Source organism: Falco peregrinus, chromosome 14 (genome assembly GCF_023634155.1).
Source record: "Falco peregrinus isolate bFalPer1 chromosome 14, bFalPer1.pri, whole genome shotgun sequence".
NCBI lineage: Eukaryota > Metazoa > Chordata > Aves > Falconiformes > Falconidae > Falco > Falco peregrinus.
Window position 1 is genome coordinate 4,418,779 of NC_073734.1, and position 19,192 is coordinate 4,437,970.

The following is a 19,192-nucleotide window of genomic DNA, read 5'->3' on the forward strand; positions in this document are numbered from 1 at the left end:
CGTCAGATCTGCTCTCTGGACTAAATGCAACTCTGCTTCCTTGCTGCGTGGCCTCCGCAACCAGTGGCTCTCAAACATGCCTTTTTGTGCGCTGCAGACCCTGCCTTTTAACCCATTTCATGTACTCCCCTTGCTTTATCTCCCAACCAGCCTTCAGAGGTAGGAGCCACTGGCTGTGGCAAGTCACCAGCATTTGCCCTCAACTCCTTCCTTCTCTTCCCATCTCCTTTCTGCCCCGGGAAATGTATTTCTCCTTAATATCGAAGAGCCTTTGTAGCTGATGCTCCTGACAGAACCCCAGGATTTGGTCTATCTTGCAGGAGATCAAGCCTCACTCCACCCCACAGCTCTCTTACCTCCTGGGTGGAGTCCTTGTCTGACGTTCCTTCCTTCTTGCCTCTCGGTTATCCCCTGGTTTGGCTGGCTCTGGTGCAGCTGTTGTGATTTTAGTGAGCGGCTGAGGGACTGGAAGGGCAGCTAGCTTCTTCACAGATTTTTCACTACAAGAATTAAAATTTTTATGTGTGTGATCAGAGTCAGTAGGTACAGGCCACAGACATTCTCGAAAGCAACAAAATGCGCTCATGTTTGTTGTTGACTAAATATTATATAGATATGATTACTGCAGCTACAGGCACTTGGCTATTTCACTGAAACACTCTCAAACAACATGGATTCCCGCTCCCCCCCAAAGGGATCTGTTATCCATATTCTGCAAGTCCCTTTTCAGAAACAAGTTACTAAACAACAGCCAATTTTGGAGACTTTCAACTTGTAAATTAACTAGTGAAGTAGACTGTGTGAAATCGCCATTTCTTATCCAATTGATTCTGTGCATTTTTATCCAAAAGACATACACCTAGTTAAAACCCGCCTGTCAAGCTTCAGAATCAAATGCACATGGTTCATGCAAAAATTCTCTTTTTCACGCCATCACAGAGATCAGCAAGGTGCAAAAGAGCTGCTCACTTCTGGGCTCAGCTCATTACTGCTCAACAACCCCAGCACTGATGTCACGCCTACTGTTAACTGGAGAGGAGGCGTCTGTCTACATACAAAACCAGAGACTGTTAATTCCTCCTCTTGGGCTTAAGAATATCCGCATTCAACCCCTGCAGAACACAGGATTAAGTGCATGCAACATTACGCAGCAAAAACAATCCCCACACTAGTGCTGGCTGGTGTTGTGTGTTACCAAACCAGCACTGCAATGTGCACTAGAAGGGTGTAAAGACATGACTGCACACGGAGAGCATGTCCTTAAAGGGTTGAACCCTCAGAGTTGAGAAGAAAAAAAAAAGTGTGCCAATAAAGGCACGAGGAGTGTGGCAAAGGGGACTGTCCCGTATTCTGGAGAACTCAGGGGATTCCCATGGTGTAATTTATTTGCAGGTCACCTTAAGAGGTGACATCACTATGGTGTTGTGTCACCCTCCAACATATCCATAATTTACTACGTATTACACGAGTTTGTGAAACAGCAACTTCAAGTATTTTAAAAGAGCAGGAGCGCTGGCATAATCTGCCAAGAACAGTTTCATAGCTATAGCGCTGTTTTAATTTGCCTCCGATGTTGTAAGTAGATGAGGCTGAACCATTTCTTTATTCTAAGGCTGTGCATTAACTAAAGCCACAGTAGAGGAATGAACTAAATGTTCCTATAGCTCCTGTATAAACATACCTGCACACACAGAATGTTTAAACAGGAAATCATGCATGTGTTTAAACACTCACATATACATATAATACTTAAGGATATTTGTACAGTTTAACTTGGATTTAATAAGTAAAAATGTCATCATTTAATTAAATATGCAAAGCTAAGCACTCTTCTACGCAGGTCATATTTTGCATATTCCATTTCTTCCTTAAATTGTCAGCCAGGTCAGAAGGGTCTGACTCAGGGACTAGGCTACTGTTTGGAGCCTCTTCTGCACTGTGCTATCAAAGCGGAGAGGAAGCCTTACCCTTTACCGGCAGGCGGTAGTAACTCCCCCTTAGCCTTCGCAAGCGGCTTGTGTGGAGACGGTGTTGGAGAAGGAGATGGCGAAGATGAGAAGGACCGCGATCTAGAAACGACAGGATACAGCACTCAGCTCCGTCTCTGGCACTGCCGAAGGCTTTCCGTGCATTTAGCCATCACTCCCTCCTTCAGCCAGCAACTGCACCCCAGGAACTAGTCCCTGTGGGTCTGAGCTTATCCTACTTTTGTACTTGGACTCTGTTCAACAAAACTAACTTCTGTTACCAGACCAGTGGTAAAAGTAGAAAACAATACAAAACAACAGGGTCGGCTGCAAAAGAAGCACTCTCAGGTATTCCATACCAACACCTGAGGTTTCTCCATACTCTCTGTATTCTCTCCTTAGGGAAAATGTGTCTATTGGGAAGTAAATAGGATTTTGACTTGCAGGTTCAGCATTTATTTCAACCTACTTTATGTTCCTGTTAACGTCTAGTGCAGTTTATCCTTTAAACAGCAGAAAAAAACCAAGAAAAAGAAAAAAGAAAAAAAGAAAAAAAAAAAAAAAAGAAAAAACTTGGGAGAAAGACACAAAAAATACACCTAACTGGATGCCTGCAATTTCTGGAACACAAGGAGAAAAATCAAGCAGAGTATATCAAAGCTAAGATACCAAAGGGCAAGAGCCCTGACATCAGGGCTGACCAAACTGACACAGCACACCAGATGCTGGTGTTCAAGTGATTCACCCCACTGCCAAGACTGTTTTGCAGCCTAGTACTTCAGAAAGCCAGACACCTCGGTAACTTGCTTTTTCTGAAGAACAGTTAGGCACCGGGATGTTCCTCAATCTCCTCAACCTCAATCTAGCAAAGAGGCATGCTAGTCAAAGCGTGTCACCGATGTCTGGCACTGTCCTCCAAGGAACTGAGCCCGAGATGAGGTGGATGGGGGAAGGTCAGCCTGCTCCCCACAAAACACATACGTGCTTGTGTAGAGATCGGCTCCCACCTGAGCCTTTCCTAGGGGGAACCATGTCTCCAAAAGCGACACTGTGCACTCCCATCAACTGCATGATCCACTCCGGCTATCTGTGTGATTTCAGCTCTAAAGAGGTGCCTACCTAGGGAGCCAGTTCTCCTACTATGCATATTCCAGACTTGGGAAACTATCTGCAGGGGCAAGGAAGCAGCAGAGTAATAAACATGCCTCTGTTTAATCAGCATGGGACCCTGAACTGCTACTTTGAAGTGTGAGGACTATCACAAGACAACTGCTTTAATAAAGAAATGTGATTTGCCTCTTTAAATAGAATTTCCAGCGCAATAGAAGAGAGATGCCAGTAACTTCTTCCAATCATAAAATGCAAATGATGGAAACATTTATCTCAGCCAGGCTTCTACAACTGTTCAGCTACCACAGGCATGGGAAACAGCCCAGCCACAACAGCACGGTACTCGTGGGTGCCAGCACTGGGGAGAGGAGGGGGTGGCTGACATATCTGCTTCGTTCAACAACCAAACCAGCAGGCTGCCTTGCAGTCTATCATATTTCCCTCGCTCAGGAAAGTGGTTTGAATGTTTTATCTCAACAGTTGGCTATCTGCTTTTAAGCAGCAGCAAAAGCAGCTGTTAGCAAGTGTTTGGAAAACAGTATACCATTACTTTCAAATCCAAGGAGCCATTACCTGGACCTGCTGCCTGAGAAAGAGCTGTGTCTTGAAGAGCGACTAGAGTAAGAGCTGTAAGAAGATGATCTGGAACGAGATCGCGAGGAACCTGAACCAGAATAGGTGGATGAACGAGAAGAGGACCTGAAAGAGAAATATTAAAATTCAGCACCTCTTGAGAAGTCCTCTGAGACCAAGGTCTTGTTTCCAGTACACTCTTACCCAGTTTTCAAACAGTGCTCCAAAAGCTACCTGTCTTCTCCTCGGTGACCTGTCAGGACTACAGCCTCTCCTCAGCCCCCCCCTTTTTTTTTAGAGAAGATCCTGTTGTAGCTACCCACTCTGTACCCTTGAACAGGCCTCTGTTCCTTTAGCTACTGATCTGCCATCCCTTTTTGGGAACTCCTTCCACAAGTTTTTATGCCTTTGCACCAGACAATGCCCTGATAGGTCAGGTCACACAGAGGAAAACAGAAAAATCTCAGGTGCAGTGATCCCAGAAAGAAAAGCTATCTACTTCAGGAGGGCTTTGCTTTACAGATCCGTATCTTCAATTCAGCATGTTCCTCATTCCTCTAATACTTTCTTCCCACCTCTTTTCAGTAGCTTCAAGTTCAAGCATTTAAAGAAAATAGATCCAGCTTATGCCTCGGCTCTCCTAGATTCAGGGTACTTCTTTCTGAAAGGTGGTTTTTATCTTTCACCCGTTGGTTTCGAGCTCCACTGCAGCCCTCTAAGGCTCTGTCAAGCCTTCACAACCCCAGTTTTTCCCTAGCAGCATCAGCATGCTCTTCCTGGAGTGGGCTCACCTCATCCCTCCAGCACTCCTAGAGTGAACAGGCTCCAATTTTTACAGCTTCCAGCTCCTTCCGCTCCTATTAAGGTCAGTTTTAATCTAGGTGAGTTACTAATCACCTGGACTGCACCCAGGTCTAATTTACCTGAAGAGTGACTTTTCCAAGGACCTGCCTTTTCTTAAGTCTTCCAGAGATCACTCACAGCAACCACAATTATGTGCCCCCTTTGGCTTCCCTCTCACTACCTATATGCTGGTGTCCATAGCTGTTACTGAGCAGCAAGCCTTGAACTGCTTTCCCAAACATCTCAGCATCTTCCACTGACAAGAAACAGTGTGTCAGGAATGTGACATGACTAACAAGGCTCAGACGTGACACGCTCTCTGCCTTCACTCACCTTGAAGAGCCAGAAGCAGATGCTGAAGAAGCAGAGGTTTTTCGGCGCCTACGTGCACGGCTGGGAGAGACAGACACACCAAGTTTCTTTTTGGGGGACTTGGATCGGCGCCAAGGGTCCTTCCATTCATCTGCTCTCTTTGACTGAGCGGTTGTAATTGTGGTTGCCTCCTTCTCCTTCTTTGGTGGCTCAGGCTGACGGCTGGAAAACAAAGAGGAATAAGTAGCTGGGATATATTTTTTTTTTTTTAATATTTTTTTTTAATATAGTAAAACTAACAGAAACACAGGCCAGGAAAGATCTCAGAAATTCATCCTTCATACCAGCACTAGCTCTTAACCTCCACTGCAGGATACTCAACATCATTTTGGAGCGATGAAGTGTTAGAACACCTATCATTTTGTACATCAGTGACTGCAAGCCCATCAAAACAGCAGTACCTGCAAGTTTCATGAACTACTTTGTTGCACTAACCAAGCAGTGTGACCTGCCAGCTGATTTCATCTTTGCCTTTTGGCCTCCAAGGAGCAGACACAAGCACACCTTAAGAGGGAAGGGTATGGGAAACCTGGTTCTTCCTACACCTGTGCCAAGTAGCTAAAGCTGGAGCAACCCCAACCTGGTAGGCAGCTCCCAGTGCAATGAAAAAAACTAAACAGAGCTAGACTAAGGACAGATTTTAAGCGTGCATCTGAAACGCCGGCTCAACACAGCGAACTGCTGCAACCAACCAGCAGGCACCAAGAGAAGAGATTCAGCCTGAATTACTTCTACAGTTCCCTTATCAGAACATCACGTGGGACTGTGTCACAAGTCTCACCACAGCCAAGACACATTGATCTACTTGTAACTCTTACAAAGGGGATGGTTACCTCATCAGCTGAGCATAAAGCAGTTCCTAACGGCTGTTTTATGACTATTACTCTCTAGGTGTTTATAAACACTATCAAACATGTGCTCTCCTGTTGTTAACCATGAAGATCTGATGGTCAGGCTACATACCCTCCATCTCCTCCCTTCCCTTTTAAGGGCTCCATTTGTGTTTCCCCTTTTTCTTCGGTTCTCTGGGCTTCCCTTCTCCTCTACAGCTTCCTGAAAATAATCCAGGACTAACTTTTCAGCATGTGCACCACATAGTTCCTTAAGTATTCCAGAATGAGTTTCTTCAGGCCTAGACTTTATTGCCTCTCTTATCTATGGGTGATTTAACTTGGGATTTTTCCTCATCCTTACTCTAACCTGCACCTGACTGTTCGATTACCTGCTTATAACCTTCTACCTTAGGTTTCAGGCAAAGTTCGTGCTTGCTTCAAAGTTTATGAAGTCTGTTGTACTCATCAAATTACCAGTACGATGGCGCGTTTATTCCTTTTCTCAGAATAATGAACCCTCTCACTCTGAGAACTTGGGGGAGGAAAGGCATCATCCACAGCTGGGTTCAGCCTGTACCACCCCATTAGTCACACGACCGAAGCAGCCACTCCCCATGCAACTTCCTCTACCTTTTGAGATAAAAAAGCAACCTCCGAGTTTTCTAATAATTCTACGGACTGCGTTTCTTGCCACAACACTTTTTCAACAGACAACAGGATAATTAAAGCCTTTCGCTAGCAGCCTGTTCAGCCCTTTGAAGGCCTCACCAGTCACTATGAAGTCTCATCTCCTCCTTGCTTAGCAGTATTAAAACAGTCTCAACACACTTAAAACTCCTGTGGCCTCTCACCTCTTCCCTGACTCCAGAACTTGTCAACTTTGAAATCCAGTTGAGTATCTTGCTCTTTCCCTATCTTTGCTGATACAGCTACAGCAATTTTACAATTCGTCCCGCATCTATCCCAGTATATACAGAACTTTATGGAAGGAGAAACCCTTCCACATTCACCTCTCCCAGAAATCTCACTCCAGCTTCAGAAGAGGACGCTTACATATTAGCACACAAAATTGCTGACTGCCTGGTAAGAGTCCCAAGCAGGGTTATGGCTCAGCATTATTCACCAGCACCTTCACTTCGCATCATCACCCTTTCCAGCACTGCCCTAACACACACAATTTAACGCAGCGCGTGTTATTTGCGGTGGGCTGGTCTAGTTTTCCATATTACAGCCACAACTATATCTGAGTATCTAATCATGGAGGAAGACCATGACTCTGAACATGGGGCTGAGATAAGACTGGACCTCTTATTTATACTCTAAAAACACTAAAGTCACAGCCAGGGTCAAGCTCTCATTCCAGCAGATATAGTACACGTTCATTTTGAAGCCATCTTGACCTCTGGAGTATCTTCAAAGCAACCAAGTGCAAAGCAGGAAGAAAAAGAAGGTTGGGAACAGCCTACACACCTCGCATCAAGCAGCAGGCTGAACAGCTGCAGAAGGGAGGAGGACACCACGTGAGGATGCTCATGAACACCACCAGAGTTGGTCCCCCTCTGGTGCCCCAGCCTGCGTGCTTTGGGAGATGCAGGGGGAATATTCTGCTGGCACAGGCAGGCAGAGAGGCGGTGTCCACGTCAAGACCTGGATAAAGCCTGCTGAGAAATTTTTCACTGCAGCGTCCAAGGTGACAAACGTGAAAGCCAACAATTAATGAATGACCTCGTCCCTCTCCAGGCTCACCTCTCTCCTGCAATACTGTTCAGACAGAAAAGTCTCCTACAGAATTTATTCTATCTCAACCCCCCCGTGACTTGCTCACATTGACCTCCAACAGCAGCACATCCTGGGAGCTGGACCTCAGCTCCAGCCCCACGTGGGAACAACTTACGCTGAACTCCACAGCTTGGGTGCGAGCTTGGAGCAAAGATGACTATGAAAGCAAATCTCATTACTTGCACCTATTACCTGGTTTGATGCAATTCTCTCCTGATGAAGTCACTTTCTGGAGGAAAGGTTTTTTTCCCCAGGAAAACCACAACAGAAAGCCTCATTTCTGAATATGCTCTTTGACTCAGCAGCAAGTAAGTTAGCATACTATAACCAAGAAAGAAAGATGATGTCCATGTCAGGACATTTTCAAAGTCTTTCCTCAAGAGCTACCTGTGTGCCCAACGTGTAGCATCATCAAATAAACCTGTTCAACTTAAAATGAGGGACTGGTATCTGATGCTGCTTGGCTCATCTCCTCCAGTGGAATCCAGGAGTCAGAATTGAAAGCAAGCTGCCAAGACCTGCACCATCCACCTTAGACTAACATCTCAGTTACAGCCTACACGAGTTTCACCAAAGAGACTATTAGAAGTGAGCAGCTCATGAAACAGTCGGTGTTTCAGTTGAATTTTACTCCCCCATACTGATACCGCGCAGTTGTTGGGATGAAAGCGGAGGAAGCCGTAAGGCTGGCAGAGGAAAGCCCACTGAGAGGAGGCAGGCAGCCTGTGGCTCCCAGCCCAGATCAGCCAGGAAGGCTGCCCAGCGCTACATCGCACACGATAGCTGCTCCTGGTGCTGTGCTGCTGGGGGGGTTGAGCGAGGTATTTGATCCTGAGAAGGGGGAGGCTTTCTCCCCACTTTCACTCTTACAACTGGGTAATTTTTTTCCTTCTCATCTTGTGCTGGATCTGGTGTTTGCTGGAGCTCTCCATGTGCCGCCTCTCAACTCCTTAGTTCAATAGGGAGAGGAAAAAAAAAAAATACAAGGAGCTTGCTGCTGGGTCAGTGAGTCCGACCAGCCCTTGGCAGGGTTTGAAGAGCCGCCGGTGCTGCCCCACGGTGAAGAGGAGGGAAGGAGAGCAGCCTGGCTGCTGTGGGGTGCGCAGCCACGCATCACTCTCAGCCCAGCACAGTTACCCCAGCCAGTGCAGTCCCTGCTACAGGCCAACATCACATGCTTCAGCACACTGAAAAAGCCATATGCTACCAAAACGTACGTGTGAATCCCTGTCTCCTTTTTCACTAAATCCCGACTTTTAGGAAACATTTCAAATATCTGAGAATTAACTCCCAAATTAGGTAAGCCTATGCCACAAGGTTAAAAAGAAAAAATTAGAGGGAGTAAAAGAGACTGACAAGACAGACCGATCAAAAGCAGCTTAATTTCCTTCCAGAGCCCTGAGGAGCAGCATCCTGCGTCACTAGGGCACGAGCAAGGTCTGCAGAGCTTGGCTATTTCCGAAGCCCATTTTAACCTTAAAATAACTAAATGCTTTATTTTCCAGAACGAACACGTTAATGCATATTTGGCTGGAATTTAATTACAGCAATCAAGCGGAGAACTGAAGCTGAACGTGGCTTTGGCAATGAGAGGAGGAACAAAGGCAGCTCCAGCTGGCAATGCAAACCACAGCGTAGGTCAGCCAGCTCCCAACCGCACGCGTACCGGCTCCCAAATAAACCCCATTTGAAGCACGTCACGGAATTCAACAAGAATTTGCAGTGGGAAAAGCAGAGCCGCACGGCTCAAGTTTTCCTCCTCATGTATTATGCAAATGATGCCAAAGCATTTATAATTTTAGAGGGGAAAATAAGCTTCTCGGGGAAAGTGCTTCCTTCCTTCCCCCTCCCCGTGGGACGCTGCTCCCACAGGTAACGCAAACCTTATCACCCATGGTCACCGGTGACGTCAGCCTGGCTCCAGGGCTACTGTTTTGGCTGGCAGTTACAGCTCAGTTTTCTGAAAGAGGAAAGTCCACTGATGATTTAAAAGCCTTTTCGTCTCTTGCAGGAAAGCAAGTGTTGCGTCAGCAGCACTAGTATGAGTTTTCCTTCGGTGTCACTGGAATTTTCCAGAGGAAGTGGACTCGAGGAACAACTGGAGCCATGTGCCAAGGCAGTTGTGAAGGGATCTGCAACTACTGCAAAATAAACTCCAGCAGCGTGCATGCACACTGGGAGATTTTTCCCCGTCTCTGCACAATAAAGTCACTCCTGTGGCTGGAGGGGGACTGTAGCTCCCAAAAGCCACCTACGTGTGACTGTGACAGGAAATGCTGAACCCTGGAGCCGGTGCTGATGGATCTTGGTGAAATATTAGCAAAGAATATGCTTTTCTCAAGATGTTTCGATCTAAGGCAGAGTTATCAGTCATGTAAAAAAAAAAAAAGAGCGAGAGAAAAAAGATTTCTTCAAAGCCTGATGGGGAGAGGCCTTGAAATTAAATAGTGGAGATACAATCTGAACCTACAGTATGAAATCATCACAGCAGGTAGATAAACATATCTGAGATGTGATCTACCCTACGGGCTGAGCATTTGACGCCTTGAGAGCCTCCTCTAAATGAGAGGTACCTGTGTGCAGCGATTCTGCCCCAGTCTTTGCCATGTTTTAATAAAACCCAGTGTGGGAGATCTCTCCAGTAATTCCATCTCTGAAAAGCCAAAGAAAAACACATTCCTTGAGATCCACATCTGAGTCACTCAATGCCCTTCATCTTGATTTACGGTTACAAAACCCTTCTCCTTTTACTGTGGAGGCAGAACCTCAAGAACCATGAAGACTAACGAAAACTCTAGTCAACAGAAATGCTTTGTTGGAGAACTTTGAAAAGTTCTGCTGATTCGGTTTGCGGAAAGCTTTTATCATCACCAACTTCCCAAATGAACTGGGAGCATAAATGAAAGCAAAGCTGTCTAACCAGGTTCCATTGCTCTGCCTGGAAGCTGCACCACAAAAAATGGGGATGTAAACAAGTTGTTATAATGTTTATCATCACAGCGTTACCATACAGGGCACTCGACTACAAGCGAAGAACTGCAGAGCTGCACAAGGCATGTTCTATATGTGGGGAGAAGGGGAATCCTCTTCCAAGGAGTGCTGTATAGTGTGGCACCGCAGGCAGCATGGCAGACTTGATGTGTGCGGAGGAACAGAGGTCCAGCTCCAGCTCTGGCCGACAAGCCCCGTTTCAGCTTGGGAAACCCAGTGGCCTGGGGCCATCTGCTTCTCCTCACTCACTGGACTCCAAGAAGTTGCCCAGGGAAGGTGCAGACACACCTGGAGAGCAAATCTATGCCTCCTGACAGAGGCCGCTTTTCCCCCTCAGTACCTTCTCATGGATGTAAGGCTAATTCAGAGCGCTCCGGGGTCTTACTGATGCCTGACTTGAATCCAGGAAGAGCACACAGTTGTTTATCCTGCCTGCTCTTCCTCCTGTGGCAGGACAAACAGGAACAAATGAAGGTTTTCTTTTTAAGAAACAACATTTCCACAGGGAAAACCATGAGAAGACAAAAATCCATCGGCCTACTTCATCTTTACACAACAGGATGAAACGTTATTACTACACCCACCAAAACACCTAGCTCCATTAGAGCAACCACTGCTTTCATACAGAGCCCCTACACTCAAAAAATAGGGAGTAGATCCAGCCAGCGGCATGGGGAGACCACCAGAAGCTGTCAGGAAAGATGACAACAACCCAGGAACACTTAGAATTACAGATTCTTCCAAAAAAGTTCAGTTGGTTTGTGATCACACACATACACAATCATGAATCACTCAATTTGCATTCCCTTACTTTTGCCATTCCTTTATCAACTTCATTCCAACACTTTTCAACTTGTAAGCCCTGGGTAACCTAACATCAATTTTAGACTCCAAGTTATCCTGTTCCATAATGTGCTCACCCCCCCAGAGATTAACAACGTCCCATTACAAAACTTGAACTAGCATGAGGAAGCAACGCAAGGGTGAGCTCTGCCAAGGGAACACACAACCTTTTGTCCCAGGGTCTGCAGCATTACAGAGCATCTCACAACGCTACTGCCACCTCAACAGAAGCTGGAAAGCAGCACAGCGCTCCTTGCTGGAAGGGTTTTACAAAGGATTTATGATTTGCTACAGAATAGCTGCCCTTTCTGACATTGCTTTAAATTTTACAGGTTATTTTTATTTTTTAATGGCTGCATAAGTGCACTCCATCAATAGCCTTTAGCCCAGCTGAAGAAAACTTCCTTCCAAAAATTGTTGTGTGTGCGATAATCACAGGACAGCTTTGGAGCTGCTGTCACCTCCTGTCCAGGCTCTGGAACACCTCTGAGGACAACTGCCACCTCCTCCTCACCCTACTTGGCGCCCACGTTCCACAGAATCTGGGGGTCTGTATCACGGGCGACCAACCTTATCTGTGTGGGAACAGCTTTTAGGTCAGACTGACGGACAAACTCCCTCGAGAACTGGAGACGACACATTTCTCACCCAAAGGTTCATTTTGTCATGCTGCTTCTCACCAGGGCCCACGGCATTCCCTGCAGAGGAGACCCAGGCGGGCAAGAAACCAATGCCCGTGTCAAGGACCTGCAGCACGGGATGGCTTCCTCTTCTTCCTCTTCGCTTGGTCAACCACCACCTTGCCAGCCAACAGGGCAGCGATACAGAGTCCGCTGCCCTTGCCAGTGGGTCCAGCTCCTCAGTGCTTTGGAAATACAACCGCTAACAGGTCCCACAACACAAACTACATTGCTTAACGTGCTCCTGAAATGATCCCATTTGCTCAGGTAACTGTGGGATAGAGACCTATGCAACAATAGAAGGATTAAAGCAGGTTACTGTTGCTGTATGTAGGGCTTTTGTTCACACCTAAAGGCCAGCAGCCTAGATAAGAACATCTTGCACTGCTCTAAGTTTCTTCAAATAACATATTTCATGCCCCTTTTTATCCCTGAAATGCTTTGCACAACAGCGAGCTACACTGGCAAGACGGAGATATAAAGCAGAAATTTTGCACTCAGCAAAATCAGTCACAGCCTGGGGCATCAGAACTCGTTCTGGAGATGGGGAGCACGAGGACAGACAGCCAAGTTATCCCTCTAATTGATCATAAAGTGCCCTGGCTTGTTTAAGTGTTTGATGCCTGAGGAGGGGGAGGCACAATTTTACTAGCATTGTGATCTCAGATTATAAACTTCTTGGACTGCTCATCTTAACCTTGGGAAAAAACCAAAACCCAAAGCATAAAGGAGCAATTGCATACTCCTTCAAAAAAAAGTCCAATCCACACATGATGATCCATCCCTACTTGAACCCCAAAATGCTGCAGCCTCTTCTTTTGAAAGGTTCAGAGAGCAACATTTGCCACTGAGTCCATCAGGGTGTACAACCTTTGTTAAATTCTAGTCTTCCTCATCTGCAGCAACCAGTGATGCCAGGCAGTCCTCTGGCTTCTCTGCGTTATCAGCCTCAACTGCTCTGCTGTTGTTCAGAGATCAGATTAAACCTTTCTGCTTTCAATATAATGGAAAGGGAATTTGTTTTCATGTTCCCGGCTCTTTGCTTTTCAAGCTTTCATGCCTTTCAACGCTGCATTCTGTATGTCACAGTTTGTTCCTTCCTCCAGCCTTTACTCGAGGGAGCTTGTACACCGATGGACAGACCGGCATCTACCTGTAATTACAGACATCCTCAGCTCTGCCTTTGGCAAAGCTCGCTGCCGGTTGCACAACCTCTGTGGAGCAGTTTTCCAATCTCCCCAGCTCATTAGTAAGTGAAGAGCAGGGCTGCGTGGGCTCCGGCTGGAAGCGGCACTGCCTTTGGTGCAGGAATGTTAACGGGCAGCTGCCTGCAGCCTGGTGCGAGCCAGCCCCCATCGCCTCATGACGCCTGGAAAGGCCGGACTTGCCAAAAGCTGGGATCTAGCAATTAGGGAAAGCCCAGAGTCTATTTATAGACCCGCAGGTGAGCACTGTGCCACTATCGTGCCCTGCTGCCCAGGAAGTGCGAGGCAATCACAAGCGTTTTGCACATTAAACCTGGGAGCTATTTAACCCCAAGGTGTCAAACCTGACCCTCTGGAGCATGGCATGAAGGTATCTGGAGAAAAGGTGAGACGGCTCGAACTGCCGCACCACCATGAGGAAGTACAGAGCCTGTCAAAAAGGTTGTGTGGGACAGAACGGCACTGCCCAGAGCCAAGTCACACCGTAAGTGCGACGTAGCCTTCTGGGGAATGCAGCGTACAGAAACCCAAACTGCTGGGTGAGGGACATCTTCTCCAAAGGAAAGAAGTTTAATTAAGCTTTCACTTTTTTAAAAGCTTTTTCAAAACTTATTTCTGCAGTTTTATTTTCTCTGCAAACATCCATACACCTGTAAAGGCTGTGGTAAGAGCACTCATGTTGACACAGGTTTCAGCAGCGGGAGCTCAAGTCCCACTAAGAGTACTTGGAGAGCTGCCTTCAACAGCGTAGGGCATTGGGGTTTACTGGTAAGTACTCCTATTAGTTCCACTCTCCTCTAAGGGGAGATACTGTGTGTAGGTGCCAACCTAAGATTCTTTTGGGGAGATTTTCAAGCTTTCTGCTCAGTGCTAGTTCCCTATTCAACACAAAAATTACGAACACTTCTTGCCATCAGCTTTTAAAGCCTTGCACAAATGATGCCAAAAGCAAAAGCAAGCCCTGCTTGCTGTCCCTCCCTCCCCAGTGCTCTGCCTGGCCCTGCAGTCATCAGTGCTTGCACTGCAGGACAAGCCTGAGGACACTTCCAATAGCAGATTCTCCATGATCCATTTCAGAAAGAATAGCAGACTTAAAATTAAAAAAAAAAAAAAAAAAAAAAAAAAAGCAGCAGCATATCAATGACTATTTTTAAGCTACTGAGACTTATCTAAAGATGCCTATTTTGGAGATCCAAGAGGCATCCACAGCTCCCTTAAAAGCAGTGCTTATGTCAGAGATGGGGGAGAAGCAGGGAACCCGTATCCACAAAGCATATAACGTCACCACACTGTAAACCCCCCATCTCTCTGCTCACACAGATGGTTACGCAGGGTGAGATGGATCTAAGATTGGCCACCATGACCACCACTCCTATTCAGCAAACCTTGGGCAGCATTAATAGGAAAAGCTCTCCCACAAAGCCCTTCCTCATGACCCAGCACAAGTGTCAAGGGAAGGAGTAACCAGCAGCCTCAGCCTTGTGCACAGTGTCCTGGTGACGGTGACTGTTAATGACTAACAACCTGAGCTGCCCATCAGCTGATGTCACTTTCATCATCGTCATCACCTTCATCACGTGGCTCTGCACAGCCAGATCTCTTCCACCACTAACCCAATGACAGCACAAACCAACAGCAAATGTGGTAATTAAGGTGCACAAATTATGGTTGTAAGTGAAGACTATAATTAAATATAGTATATGATTAAATGTATTCCTATAACCACTCTTGACACTGCTACTGCACCAGAGCACTCACAAAACACCTTCAAACTGTTCTGAAACTGTGACCCCCTCTTGGAAAAAAGGGTCATCATGAAAAATCAGCTTTCCTTCTAGTAATACAAACAAAAAATTATGTCAGATTGAAGACCAAACTCTGCTCTCACCTGGAACTACACAATTCCACATGGCACCTCATTCCTGGCCTTCTTTGCCCTGTTCTTTGGTAAAACACATTTTCCTCACAATCATGATTCTTTCACGTCTTCCTCTAGTGCTCAAAAACCACCGTAGACACCAGGCAGGAGGCGCTCGGATATGCCCTGGGAAACAGCTCCCCTGCACCCCTCTTTGCCCCAACACGCACATAAACACGCTTGTGTATCCACATGTTCAACACGCTGTCAGAAGGCTCCATCTGCGACTCCTTCCAAGACACTGACGCTGCTAATCAGCTTTCCTGCAGATGTCCTTCAGCAAGAAATGTGATATTTTTCCCCTTGCGACATTAGAACTTCCCATAAAACAAGTTCTATATTCAGCTGTGATATTTATACAGTGCTTTACAAATACGCCTAATACACAATATGCTGGTAAGCCACGGCACTTAAATAACTGAAGAGAAATAAAATAGGATTCACTTTTGAAATTCTTAGACTTTTAGTCTGTCTGGTTCAATTTTCTCTTTCACACTAGTCAGAACCAGGATTTTTAGAAAAAATGAGCAGTCAGAGGCAAGGAACATGACCGCCACACTGCAATTCCACTGTTAACACCTGGCAGAGGCTCATTTCAAGGCATACAACCCCTTCACCTTTCTCAGCCTCCTTTTGGAGTTTTACTTAATACTGTCCATGAACTCCCAAACCAGGCCTGGCTCTTGTCAAAGGGCATTTGTCAAGACCTCAAAGGGAGTCGCCACCATATGCAGGACTCTCAGCACTGCGGACACTCAGCCAGCCTCCCGAGAGGTTCTCTAGCCTCACGGGAACAGGGACAAGCTGAACATCTCCACATCTCCAGGCCAGGGGACAGACTGCTCTCCTTCCAGAGTCAGGTTATGCACGCTGGGTTCTTCCTGATGTTTTAGCTCCACTTAGTGGCCAGCAAGGCTCATTTAGAGTTTCCTTCCTCTTAAAACTACCACTTCAGAGTTGTGGATGGAGATCTTCCCCACTCTGATCAGCGTGAGCCTGGTTCTTGATCCACAGCTAGAACATCATCAACTGAAATGTCAAGCCCAAATTCCAGCAAACACCTACCTTGGTAGCAGTGGGGACCGAGGCTTTGGTTTTTCTTTCTCCTTTTCACGGTCCCTATCCCGGTCCCTGTCCCGGTCCCTGTCCCGGTCTCTGTGCTGCCTGTCTTTTTCATCTCTCTTCACTCGTTCTCGCTCGCGTTCCCATTCTTCTTTCCGCCGCTGGCGCTCCTTGTCACGCTCCCGTTCCCGCTCCCGTTCTCGTTCCCGCTGCCGTCGCTCCCGTTCCCGCTCTCGCTCCCTCTCACGTTCCCTTTCTCGTTGTCTGTTCTCTCTTTCCCTTTCCCGTTCTCGCTCTCTTTCCTTTAAAAAGAAAAGGGAAATCATTGTGACACTGTGGTAGCATCTCCTAACAAAGCGGGCAGCTGGGTTTCAAAGTCTTGGACAATAAGCAATTACATACACCCTCCCACGTTGCAGCAAAGTATTGAGATAAATAATCTGGAGCTTGCTGGCCACCACTGCTCGCTGAGCAAGCACAAAGTGGAAAAGAACAAAACACTACATCATATTCATCACAGCTGTAATTTTCAAAAGCAACATTCAAAGATTAGTTTGGCTTATTATGCTTATTAAATAAATGTATTGATGTTTACAAGTTTTCACTCTGCTAATCATGCTTATAATAAGTTAATTAACTTTACAAACGAGCACCATGAAAATAATTGATGGTGCATTCAACAATAGTGAGGACAGGCTTCAGTTTATGCACTGCTTCTGCAGAGCAGCAAGGTCTTTCAGCAAAAGGAAAGCCACTTTTTGGTGGATTTGACAAATACCACTGAAAAGCTCCCTACTGAGCAGGATTTATTATTTTTGCCACTATTCTCAAGGCTCAACAGTTTGCACAAGGGCAAAAGGAAGCAGAGGGGAAGGGTTCGTAGCCTTATTTTCACTGAGCTCTGTAACTTACAGCTGTGCAACACCAACCAACTGCCTCGAGGACTTTAGCAACTGGCTGGGTGCTTTCCTCGCCTGATTCAATCAACTGATCTGCACCTCCACCAGCGGTGGACGGTCATGCCAGAGCCTCTGTACACAAAGCACACCTGTCCAAATCTAATCTTTTTCATCTGTCCCAATAACTAACAAGCAAAACCATTCCTCAAGTCAGGCTAGTTCCTGGAAACTCCCTCCCTCTCCAACATTTCCAAGAATGGCTGCAGAATGGCCGTAAGCACTGCACAACTGCCTGGACCGCAGAGCAGCAGCCAGGGCACGTGAAGAGGAACCATCTTCCCATCTCAGACATGCTGCTGCCTCTACCGCACTGAAACAGAACATCCTCCCATCCCTGCACCAAGAGTGTGTTCTGTGTAGTAATTAAATCAAGATGTAACTATAACATTAAACATCTTGAAGAAAAGTCCTGTTTCAACTACTGCACTGGAGACATGACAAGCGCCAGAAGCACCTGGAACAAAGTTGAAAGGAAAAGCACGGAAAGGGGTATTACCTTACTTACTCTGTAGTTACGGTATGGATCTGGGTCTGTATACTGAACCCTGAAATTCTCATACTGCCCACCACGCCAGAACCGTTCTATTTCATAGTCATAATAGGGATCTGTATAAGGATCAAGCCTACAATGAAAAACAGGGAAGGTTAGAAAGGGAAATATCACCTTGTTGCCATACAGAAACGCTACATATTCTACGTCAGGTCTTAGTCACTGTGCACTGACAAGAAAAACCACGTTCAATGGGGTGACCATACAAAGTAGTTTATTTTCTACATATCCCACAGTCTTTTTTAAGTGAAGCTTATCAGAGAAAAGCACAAACCTTTCTTGATAAACACAAATAAAGAATGCTACAAACCACACTCAGCCTTCAAATCAATGTGGTAAAAACGCAGAAACACCAATTGCTTTTTATACCTACTTCAAAGCCGTGCAAATGTAACAGAACATGTTTTGCCTCATTGATTTAGGGCTGCATTTTCTGTCCATGCACACACCGCTAATCTCAAGCGCCCTCACATCAGAAGTAGAACGGATGGTGGTCTCCTACTCCCCTGCCACCGGAGGAGGTGACGGGTGCATTCCAATGCCACCAGCACAGGACACAAGCTGTTGCTGAGCTTTCCACTGTGAAAAGCTAGCTTCAGGGGCAGGCCAGCAACACCTGCCCCTACACCTGGAATTATTCCATGCAATGAAGGTAACAGCACCTGCAGCTGATATTCTCCAGTGGAAAACAGGTGCTGGCCCCCCAGCACACAAATGAACTGGCAAGCGCATAGCACACCCTGCTCAACTGCAAAACAGCAATTACTTCTGGGGAGGAAAGGGATTTAAAATCCACCCTCCTTAAATCTGCAATGTTTCCTCCATTTGAGGATTTCTATTAACATTAGTTGATGGTTTTAATTCATACACTCAACAATATCCAATCCCTGCCAGCCACCTGGAGTGAAAATATCAGATCCACTGTAAAGATGGAGAGGTGGGTACAGGAAACAAGAAACTTCCAGGGCCACAGAGGAGTCAGTGGCAGAACTAAGATAATAAAGCAAATGCTCCCAAATTCCAGATTGTCCATAATGAGACTCTGACTTGCAAGTAAGAGGAGTAAAGGGCCCACTTCTGCATTTTAAGTAGTGCCAAATAATCTAAAAGAGGCTAAGAGGCAAGTGCTGCCCTTCAAGTCAAGTGGCTACCTGCATTTCTTTCAGTGCTTTTAAATGGTTTAAGATTTCTATTTTTGCTGAAACAGTAAGTCAAGGGAAAGAGTACCAGAGATTCTTGAATACAGATTCAGCAACAAACTTCTGATGCCAACCAGACAACAGTCTGGATTCAGTGACATCAGGTGTTCTAGGAGACACAAAAAATCAAGCTACACCAAAAAGGAAACTACTTTTTAACACACCCTCAAGTCCGAATCTCCCCATTCCCTTCCTGTAACATTTGTGGATTTTTGTTCATTTAAACAAGCATCACCGCTGTGCATTTAGGTAATTCAGTGCTTAAATCCTCAGACAAATAACTGGTACCACCCAAAAAATCAAATACA

The 19,192-nt window shown here is 46.1% G+C and overlaps 1 protein-coding gene across 11 annotated transcripts in view; it reads right to left on the minus strand.

The window, feature by feature from the left end:
- ZC3H18 (zinc finger CCCH-type containing 18) overlaps window positions 1-19,192 on the minus strand; it is a 48,945-nt gene that overhangs the window by 10,361 nt on the left and 19,392 nt on the right. For 8 of the 11 annotated variants that reach the window (XM_055818657.1, XM_055818654.1, XM_055818659.1 and 5 more), the window contains 6 exons: window positions 17,632-17,758; window positions 16,180-16,478; window positions 4,827-5,027; window positions 3,651-3,776; window positions 1,968-2,069; window positions 357-500 (listed from right to left, as the gene is read on the minus strand). In XM_055818657.1, coding sequence (XP_055674632.1) covers window positions 357-500; window positions 1,968-2,069; window positions 3,651-3,776; window positions 4,827-5,027; window positions 16,180-16,478; window positions 17,632-17,758 — 999 coding nt within the window. The remainder of the gene's footprint in view (window positions 1-356; window positions 501-1,967; window positions 2,070-3,650; window positions 3,777-4,826; window positions 5,028-16,179; window positions 16,479-17,631; window positions 17,759-19,192) is intronic. The other 3 variants (XM_055818652.1, XM_055818658.1, XM_055818656.1) reach the window with 1 other exon arrangement.